Genomic DNA, 10,856 nt, shown 5'->3' with positions numbered 1-10,856 from the left:
AGCCTCTTCTCAGGTTCTTATGTTCTAGTACAGGCATAGGCAAACTCGGCCCTCCAGATGTTTTGAGACTACAATTCCCATCATCCCTGACCACTGGTCCTGTTAGCTAGGGATGATGGGAGTTGTAGTCCAAAAACATCTGGAGGGCCGAGTTTGCCTAGGCCTGTTCCACTGGTGGAAGAGGAGTGCGGGGGGAGCACACCGCCCTCGGCAGCACCATCCCGGCAGGGTGCCATGGCAGGTGTCCCCCCCCCGCGCTGGATGCCCCACCCCCGCAGGTGGCACGCCCCGCCCCTGCCTGCTCTCCGCCCCTCGGTGCCCTCTAGTACCTGCAATGATACACAGAGCCACCATTAATTCCCAGAGTTTCCTGTGAAAAGGGATTGATTGTTAAACCATTCCAGGATTTGTAGCTCAGGGAGGGGAATGGGGGGGGTTTCTCCTAACAACTCTCAGCACCCTTGACAAACCATAGTTCCCAGAATTATTTAGGGGAAGCCATAACTGTTGAAAATGGTATCACAGTGCATTAAATCTATGGTGTGAATGTGGTCAAGGTTTCATGGCAATAAAAAGGGTGAAAGGGTGTCAGAAATATGATTTTTAAAAGGAAAGGAGAGCCAACTTTTCCATATAAGTAATTCACCTCCAAAAAAGAGAGATGAGAATGTAAAGAAGGGAAGAAAAAAAACTTGGTTGATGGGAGTTTGAAATGACATTGGAGTTACCAGTGGGTGTCACTACAGGACAAGGAGGCATTCGTGTGTGTGTGTGTGTGTGTGTGTGTGTGTGTGAGAGAGAGAGAGAGAGAGAGAGAGAGAGAGAGAGAGATTTGAAAGATAGGAGGCAAGCAAGAACAGTGACTATCCGATCTGGGAAGTGGGATGGTTCAAGGGAAGGCATAAGGGAAGCCCATTTGACAGAGAACCTCCGTTACAAAATGCCCAGGCAGGGAATCCCTCCATGGCAGCTGTTAGCAAATGCAGTAGTGGAGTAGAGTAGTTTTAGTTTGGAGAGGGGTTCCCAGCAAACTTGCCTCTTACAGGTAATCAAGACTGCATTTCAAAAATTGTACGTGCGAGTCACATGCCAGAATTACTAAGCTATTGAATTTTGTTGCCACAAGAGGGAGTGACTGCCACCGATTTGGATGTCCTTTAAAAAGAGGATTAGGCAAATTCATGGAGGATACTATTTGCTGCGATGGCCACTTAGTACTTCCATGGTCAGAGGCAGAATGCCTCTGAATACTAGTTGCAGGTGGGGAGCTTGCTTGTTGCACTTAGGTCCTGTTTGTGGGCTGGACTCGATGGGTTACTGGCCTGACTCAGCAGTCAGGCTCTTTTAGTGTTCTACATCCACTTCTGGAGGCTGTCTGCCTCTGGGCTAGACCACACTCCAGCATTCCTTGCTGCTTTCCCCCAGAAAAGCCTGCTGTTTCCCTCTGAATCGGAACGAACATCAATTGTTTCTTTCCTGTAGATTGACGTTTGTTCCAATTCAGCAGTAAGCAGTGGGTTTTCCTGGGGATAGCAGCAGGACAATTTTTTTAAAAAACCTGTTCATACTCATGCCTAGAAAGCATAGGAGGGGGCAGAAAACCCATTGGTCTCATGCTTTCTAGGCATGGGACATGCAGAAGTGTGGACAAATCCTCTAAATAACAGCTGCTGGGAATCACAGGTGCGCAGAGTACAGTACTCTTGTTCTTGGGTTCTTATTGTGGGCATCTGCTTGGGCCCTGTGAGAACAAGATGCTGGACTAGACGGGCCATTGGCCTGATCCAGAAGGCTCTTCTTAGGTTCTTATTTTCAGATCACCTGTTGCGGTTATTTATTTTTTAAATAAATTGCAACTACTCTAGTGATGCTCAAAGACTAACAAACTTAGGTTTTGGGCCTATACTTTTACTAGTTTCCTTTTACCAGAATGCCTTTGACGATGCTCTGCTGTTGAATGTCTAAGAAAACATTCCATTTCTTAGAAGCTACACACAAGTCTCCCTTTTGAGGGGATCAAAGCATTATCTTGGTTCTGGGCAGGGTTGAGGAGTCTCTCTTCTGTCTGGGCGTCACATTCTCAGGGTGGTAATCTGACAGGGGCCATCCTCCCCTCTCATTTCCCTCCCTTTCTTGCTGCCCCCCGTTTTCTCTCTCTCTCTGCCTCCTCTTCATTTTCTCTCTCACTGCTACCTCTTTCTCTTTCTGTCAGCCCTTTCTCTCTTCTCTATCCCTCTACCACCCTATCTAGAGAACTGTCAGAGAAGGAACAGAACACTATTGTCAAACACCTTCCAAACTATAGAGGACTTACCCCTCTCCACCTTCCATCACCCCATTTCTTTTGACTTTCTCTTCCTCCTCACCCCACACCTGCCCTCCTCTGGCTCTCTACACCTTGGGAGAGGAGACCCCATTCTTAGGCCTCTCTCCCCTGCAGACATGAAAGAGCAAGAACCGGGCATCTTTTTCTATCAAGTGTGTGTTTCCTACAATAAACTTAAATTTCTTACTTTCATACTCAGGTGTGACTCGGTGTGATGGCAGTCAGGGTAAGGTGTGCTCCAGGTGGATCTATTGCTAAGCAAAGTGTCCGCTAATACATATAAACTCCAAACACTATTAGGGCATGACCTAGGGAGAGTTCTGAGGGCCAGAGAGAAGGGGGGCTGCCTCTGGCCCCCAGGTCTGGGGTTCCTGACCCCATTTTAGATAAAGATCTCGTTGCTGATGGTGCTGCTTCAAAAATAAAGCAGTCACAGTCTCTATTCAGCCCCTCTCATGATAGATGGCTTGGAAGAGTGTGGGGTGTTGCAGTAGCTGAACACATTGCAGGGTGCTTAGGGGACACAAGAGATTTCACCATTTTGATGTTTGCATGATTCCCCCTTGCGAGTTTTATTAATAAAAACAGTGAATTATAATAGCCCCCTGGCAGAACACATTATCAACTGTGTTACAGCCCAATCATTTTATCAGTCTTATCCTCACATTATCTCCCATGTTTGATTGATACAGCTGTAAGAGCCTGCTGGATCAGGCCATGTAGTGCAGCATCCTGTTCTCACAGTGGCTAAGCAGAAACCTGCAAGCAATAGCCCTCTCCCACCCTGTGGTTTCCAGCTGTGGAAGAAGAGCATAGTTAGTTACCATCGTGGCTAGCAGCCATTGAAAGCCTTCTCCTCCATGAATTTGTCTAATCCTATTTTAAAGCTGTTGAGGTTGGTGGCCATCACTGCCTCTGGTGGGAGCGAATTCTGTAAGCAGATCATTGTCTTTGTGATGGAGAGGATACTTGGTCTCCATGTGACTTTACCCCGTCTCTTATGGTATGAGGCACTCTGAAGGCAGCTTCCTCCACAGAACCTTCTTTATTGTGATAAACATAACTGAATTACACCTTTATTTCTACAACTGGCATAAGTGCTCCACTATACGTGCTTTTTTTGTTTCATGTATTGTTTATTTTACTCACATGCTGCCTTTTTGAAAAACCAATAAACATTTTTTTGGGGGGGGGGAATGGTCATGTTAAGCACACTTCTTTAAAAGCTGTGAATGACATAGTGTTGTTTCATTATCTGCTTCTTTTATTTCACAAAAATTATACACTGCTTGATTGCAAACAGAACCTCTAAGCAGCTTACAGAAAAAAACAAGAAACCGAAACATTCAAAGTGTCAGAATGTATTTGCAGTATGAACTCTGGACTATTAGATTTGTAAGGTGCTTGGGGCAGAGACCAAGCTACTACAGTACCATTTTTTGGGTCAACAGCAGAGTTTTTTAAAAATAAAAAATGCTTCCAGTGAATTAACTGACAAATGAATTAACTGAATAAATGTTTAATGTAGAGACAGAAGGTGCTTAGTCAATTATGAGCGTAATCAACTTCACAAATACAAACATAGACCTGAAATCTGAAACATGCAATGGAAGATTATAGTAGGATGCCCAGGCTGTGCAGAAGCTGGAGCTTTGATTCTCTGTTTTTTCCTCTGGATGATCCTTAGCAGGCAGTGGTGGTGTAAAGGCCCTGCGCCAGGGGCCCAAGCCTCACAGGGATTTCTGACTGGAAGGCCTTCAGAGCCCTCTGGTACGATTCCTTGTCTTGGAAGGTGGAGAGGTGTGGACATATCTGGAGGGAGATGAGATGGACATTGGTCATATTATTGTTGTTGCTGCAATGATTTTTTAAATTTAATTTTATAATGTGCATGAAACAGAAAACAATTATAATGATGGACATTAAAAGATGAAAAACAAAACTATAAACTAAGCACATGGAATAAGCAAAGGACACGTGTTCTGTTTCATCGCCAGAGGTGAAACGGTAATGTAGCTGCGCTGCTGTTGCCTCGCTTAACTGGGTTGTGTGCCACTTGCCTGCGAAGTGGCTGCAGTAGCTTCCACTGAGAGCTTGCAAGATTTCACCAGAAGCCAGTGCTACTGCTGCTACCAGTGGTGGGGTGGGCAGGGTCCCCATGGGGCTGCTGCCTCTTGGCCTTTTGCCACCTTAGGTGGTTTCCTTACCCCACCTGATGGGTGGACCGGTCCTGAGAAAAAGGTACACTTGCATATGGGTTGAATGACAAAGTCCAAGCCATTAATGAAGAAAGCAAGGATAAAAGTTGCCTTCACATAAAGAATTATTATTATTATTATTATTATTATTATTATTTTGCAGATTTGCCAGGCTGCTACTGAAGGTTGTCTTGAAATGATGTTTCCACTGTATATGCAATAAAGGAATGTCAAATCATATAGAAAGGTTCTAGTCCCTGTCAAAATATCAGATTATGCATATGTTTTTTCCATTATAAGTTGTATTCCAATATGAATGGTACCAAGTGCCCCATGTAAGATTTGGGGCTGTTTGCCACTGAGTTGCAATTACTATTCGAGCTGCCATGATATTATTATGCTTATTATTATTATTACTTATTAGTCTCTTTTCTTACACAAAAGAACTCAAAGCAACTTACAAACATTCATTAAAACCAACATAAAACAGAGTTAAAGCTAAAATCTAAAGCACCTCCATATTCACAAAAAAGGCAGGACTAAGACATTCTACTCGGAGACAGAGGCCATAAATGAGCCATGGAAGACAAGAGGATATTTGTGTAACTTTTCAGGTGGGTTTTCGATGTGTATCTACTAAAGTCTTTGTTACAGCACAAAGTGGTGAACCTTTTCCAGTCTGAGGGCCACATTCCCTTTCGAGTGTGCTTTCAGGGGCCACATCACAGTGGTGGGTGGGGCCAGAAGAAAAGTGGGTGGAGCAATGGATGGGGTGTGAGTGGGAGCTTACTGAAAGCTGCTTTGAGTTAATTGTATGGGGAACGTGATAATAATAATAATAATAATAATAATAATGCTGCTGCCAGGTAACATTTACATTTGTTGCTCCACCCACTTTTGCCTCTGTCCCACCCACCACCTGCACATGGTCCCTGCAAGCTTACCCAGAGGAGATTATGGCCCTCTGGCTGAAAAATGTTCCCCACTCCTAAGTCAGGCAGAATGGGGAGCAGGTAATGGAACAGAATAGTTTTTGCCAGTGTCCCTTGAGGGTGGCTGCTAGACAGAGTAGACAACACTGGTCTAGATGCACCAACTTTCAACCTGATCTGAGGCAGTTCCCTAGGAGAGGTCCAAGAGAATTAAGAGGCCGACCTGTTCTTGCCTGTTTTCAATGGTGTTTCCTTGCCTCTAACTATCCAATCTGCCCATGAGGCTTCCCACCCTCTGGGAATGGTTGATTAAGTCCTTTGTCTCGGGTCCATTTTGGGAACCTTATCCTACCATCATCAACAAGGCTTAATGAACTACTCCGATACAAAGGCTAATTTTCTGATTGGCAGACAAACCTCCAGCTACAAACATAATTGTGGACATTCAGGTATTAAGTCCTCAAATCTCATTAGAGCAGATCACTTGGCATTTTCCAAGTTAGATATCTAAATCCATAATTAGACTCCTGTATAATCAGGCTTTCTTTCTTTTTCTTTTTCTTTTTTTTTTTGAGGGTGAGGGTGGTGGATCTCCCTTGGCTCCCTTCGAACTAAGCAGATAGACACTGTTAGGTTCTGCATCAATGTCATTTTCAGAATATGAATTCCCAAACTGTCTGCTGTGTATGCTAAAAAAGAGGCATGTTAGAGCCTTAATAATTAGAATAATGTAAGCCCAAGGCGCCATTCACAGAGGGAAGTCTCTGTTGCATCTCTGTATGAGTCCCTGACCTGGTTTGGGCTCCTTTTTGCCAGGAATCACACCCAGTGCATGCTAAGATATGAGGAGTCAGGTAGTAGTTGTGGGTAATTGGGAGTCATGGGGAAGAAGGTAGGGAGGCCAACTGTAGGTGGAGTCAGAGCCAATGACAGGTGCAGCCATTCCCCTCCCCCTCCGTCCTCCTCCAGCTGGTCCTCATCTACCTGCCTTCTTACATCTAGTCCAGGAGTGGCCCTTGTCTGTCAGCTTCCTCCCCCTTTGTCTCATGAGAACATCAAGAAAGCTCTGCTGGATCAGTCCAATGACCCATATAGTCCAGCATCCTGTTCTCACAGTGGCCAACGAGATGACTCAGTTCGAAACCCTCAGCCAGAACCCAAGCAGAGAGCACTCTCCCCTCCTGTGATTTCCAGCAAACAGTACTCAGAAGCATTAAGGTCCTGACCATAGCAATCATGGCTAGTGTCCATCAAAAACCTTCTCCTCCATGAACTTGTCTAATCCTCTTTTAAAGTCGTGTAGGTTGGTAGCCATCACTACCTCTTGTGGGAGTGAGTTCCATAGTTTAAAAATGTGCTGCGTGAAGCAGTACTTCCTTTTATCTGTCCAACCTCACTGGATGTCTACGAGTTATCAGGGTGGCCCTTGTAGAAATTGGCAGGGAGGTGGATGTGGAGAAATGCTTCCAAGGCAATAGATGAAAAAGGCAACCGTCAGGCTTAGTATGAGCAGCTGGCCTGGTGGAATGCCTCTAATACAGTGAATCACATCCAGCCATGAAACTCTGCTGTAGAGGCAGTGGTGGGAGAAAGTGGAAACTCTTTTACTCTGGCCAGATCATGCTGATTAGAAAGCACCAGATAGCAGTCCTATTGTTGTTTTGATACAATAAGGTCTGAAAAGGTTAGGCTTATGTGAGCATCTGTGAGCCTTTCAGCACTAGATACTCTCTGGCTCCTGAGTCTGCCAAATAATCTCCAAATCAGTCCAGTTGTAATTCCCACATTATACTCTTGTTTGAGATTTCTCAGAGACAGTTTTTTCTTTGAATTTGTATGATCTGGTTTGTTTCTTGGGAGCAAAATGCCTGCCTGGGCACGAACATTCCTAGTCTCAGCACCAGAGAGGAATAATGCCATTTATTTATTTCTCTGAAAAAAATGAGATCTTCTCTCATTATTAGGGGCACTTGAAAAGTATGGATTAATCCCAGGTCAGTCGTTAAAGCCACAGCAAGGGAATTTGAGGTTAGAGGTCTGTATCTGACAGCAGAAAGCGACAGGATTGTGCATTAAAACTGTCAGACCCTAATCACCCCTTGTTCTGCTTCTAAACTCTGTATTGGAAAATAAAATGACATTTACTCTGTAACCCTTCTCTCCCCAGCTGTGACACACACACGTATACCCTGCCAAATGTGTTGGTGGTATCCTGAAATCCACAGCTCTGGCTGCTTTGATAGTGGACACTCAGGGCCAATGGTGTAAACCACCCGTCTCTTCTTAACACAGGAATGTGGAGGTGGGCTTTTTTCACTGATAGCACCATTGTTGTGCAATGCCTACCCTGCGGAAATGGGAGAGCCCCATCAGCACTGGCATTCCCCTGGCTATTGAAGTCATGCCTGTTTAGACAACTGTTCCCCTGACCTCCAACTTGACCTGAACCTCCTCAATGAATAATTTCAATTATTGTATTGTCTTGCTATGCTGTTTAAAGGTTTGTTGTATTGTAAACTTTGATTTTTGAGGTTTTAAACATTCTGGCAGAATTTTTTTCTTGTATATTTTAATTACTTGCAGATTAATTTTTACCAGCAGTTTTACACTTTTAAACCTCTTAGAAGCCTTTTTGGCATGTAAGTTATATATAAATTAATTGTTGTCATCATTCTGACCATGGCTTCACTGTGATTGTCGGCTTTCACCACTGGAAAATCCCATAGAACATCAGGTTCCATCAGTCTCCTGGGAGATGGACCTTCCAAACAGGTCTACTACCCTAACAAGGGATGTGATTGCCACCACCAATCCAAATTTTGCCAGATGGTGCTCAGACCATAGCAGTGTGACATCAGCATCCCGTACCCTCAAGCCATCCCTCACATCACTCTGAGCAGAGACTAAATCATGCCCGGCTCGGTGTTTTAGATAGATGACAATTTGAGACAGTGTAATGGTTGCCATGAAGACTGTGAAGTCCTGAGCTGGTCTAGCAACAGCCTCTGCATGGATGTTAAATTCACCCAGGATCATTGATCATAGGTGGGCAGAGTCAATCACCTGTTAATGACATTGACGGCTGCCATGATATTAGGTAGTCCACTTTCCTTTGCTGTGGAGGTTGTACTCAGGCTGGTTGTGTAGGAAGTTCCCAGCTAGGGTTGGCTGCCTGTCAGACTTCCCAGTTCCCTGGAGTCCTGTGTATCCCAGTAAGGCTAGGACTCTAAGAGCTCCATTTGTATTAGAATACAAACAGATTAGATTCCATGGAAACCCCTAGTGTTAGGGGCAGAACAAAGTACCAGGAGCATGAAACACATCCCTAAGCCACCCCTGTACTTAAAAAAAAATAACAGTTGTAGCAAAATAATGCTTTAAAATGATAAAACAAGCACATCCCAGGTTTGGATAAGACTCCGTCAGTCAATATTCGTGGTTTTATTTTTCAGGAAGTCTAAACTTGTTGCTGGCTTTGGAACAAGGACATTTGAGGGTGCCTAGAATGGAGAGCTTTTGATTTCTGATGAAATTTCTCCAGGATTTTAACCACTCTCATACGCATTTCAAGGGTTGGACTAGAATGCTCTTTGAGTCCCCTCCAATACCTGATTCTATGATTCAGGACCAAATCCAGTAATCTCATCAAGTACATTATGAAAATAAACTTGTCTCTGTGTGTAAATAATGTGTAAATAATCATTAATCATGATTTGGGTGCAACCCCCCCTCCCCAAAGTCAGGCATTCTAGTATGTAACTGAGTCAAAGTACAATGCTTCTCCTCAGTGGCGGAGTTAGCTGCATGGGTGCTCGGAGTGGGGGCCATGCCGTGTACCTGGTGGGGGGGAGCTGCCACGCATGGGGTCAGCGGGGCGAGCCCCTCGCGGTGTGCCTTTTTGTCACCCCCCTCATGGATGACACCTAGGGCAGACCGCCCCCCCGCCCCCCTTCCTACACCCCTGCTTCTCCTCTTGCCCATCCCATCAGAGATTTAACACCTGTGCACCAGGGTGGGGTGGGAGTCACTTAAGAAGCCAGTGTGGTCTAGTAGTTTGAGTATTGGTCTAGGACCCAGGAGACCAGGGTTCAAATCCCCACTTGGCCATGAAGCTCACTGGGTGATCCTGGGCCAGTCACTGTTTCTCAGCCTAACCTACCTCACAGGGCTGTTGCAGGGATTAAATGAGGAGGGGGAGAACCGTGGATCACATTGAGATCCATGGTGGAATGGTGAGACGTAAATGCAATAAAGACAGGCAATTCCCTCTTTGTGCGGGAGTTGTGTTCTGGTTCATTGTGATTGTCAGCAGTCGTGTGTAAGCCCATTCCACCCCTGCCCTCTTCCGGGGCCAAAAACTGCGTGGGCATCAGTGGTCACGTGTCAAACAGACACACACAGAATGGTCACCGCCTGTAGATTAAATAAATACATAAACTCTGCTACTGCATAGTAAGAATGAAAACAAAATCTCCCCCTAAACAAAAACCAGGAGCAGTGTTTTTGTTTTTGTTTTACCAGGGACAGGAACGCAAAAATCTAGGAAAATCGCTCTTCTAGGTAGGTTTGCGAATTTTTATATTGGATCATTCCTATACAGATTGACCTGACTTGCCCTCCTCAGCCTGATGTGCAAATGTGATCTTAAGTATGCACTAGGAATCACAGTTACGACAGGCTTAAGGGCAAACACACATGCAAGTGGTGCGATTTGGCCCTCCCTAGACCATGCCAAGCCAGGAGAGCTGGGAATGGTGTGCTCTGAATATTTTGTGCCAAATTCCCTTCTGATGTCTCAATGCGCGAGGAAGATGCACAGCCAGACAGAAAACACTGAAATAGTGATGTGCCCCTCATCCCACAAAACTAAAGAAAACAAACCTCTCTTATCCACAGAAAAAGTAGCAGATTGTGAAGATAAGCCAAGCTAGATCCTGACTTCGTGACGTGCTAGCTTTCCCAGGGCGGTGAGTTTTTGATGTGGCGGGGAACGCACAACTCCCTGCCTCCTGCATACCATGAGCATTCCTCCTGAATGCATACATTGCTCCGGAGTGCTTGAGGCCCTCTGCCTCTGGCCTCATAGGGCTGGCACTTGTTGTGAGTGTTTTGTTGCTGTTGTTGTTAAAGCACCTACTAATTTGAGTTTCTTCCCTGGCAAACCCATCTCTTATTTTTGTGGCCTGGGGGAGTTTAAAGACACGAGGCCTTTATCGGAGAAGGGAACAACAGTGTCGCCCCTGGAACCCGGAAACACACAGATGTGCTCAGGTACACACCCTATACCACATCTCTCTGTATATATACACACACACACGGATGCAAATGATATCCGCAAAAGCCATCACTTGCGAGGCTTGGCAGAAAATAATGAGAAACACTAAATCTTTTATAAGGTCA

General features: G+C 45.1%; 1 protein-coding gene across 1 annotated transcript in view; it reads right to left on the bottom strand.

Annotated features, from left to right (window-relative positions):
* Positions 1–3,829: 3,829 nt before the first annotated feature.
* The window catches only part of CFAP77 (cilia and flagella associated protein 77), a 100,526-nt gene continuing 93,499 nt past the window's right edge, over positions 3,830–10,856 (bottom strand). Inside the window, exon 6 of the mRNA XM_082207885.1 lies at positions 3,830–4,138. Within this exon, the coding sequence (XP_082064011.1) occupies positions 4,010–4,138 (129 nt within the window). The 3' untranslated portion in view covers positions 3,830–4,009. The remainder of the gene's footprint in view (positions 4,139–10,856) is intronic.

Source organism: Podarcis vaucheri (genome assembly GCF_965113315.1).
Source record: "Podarcis vaucheri genome assembly, chromosome: Z".
NCBI lineage: Eukaryota > Metazoa > Chordata > Lepidosauria > Squamata > Lacertidae > Podarcis > Podarcis vaucheri.
Note: the sequence above shows the minus strand (reverse complement) of the source record. Positions and strands in the feature narration are given on the sequence as shown.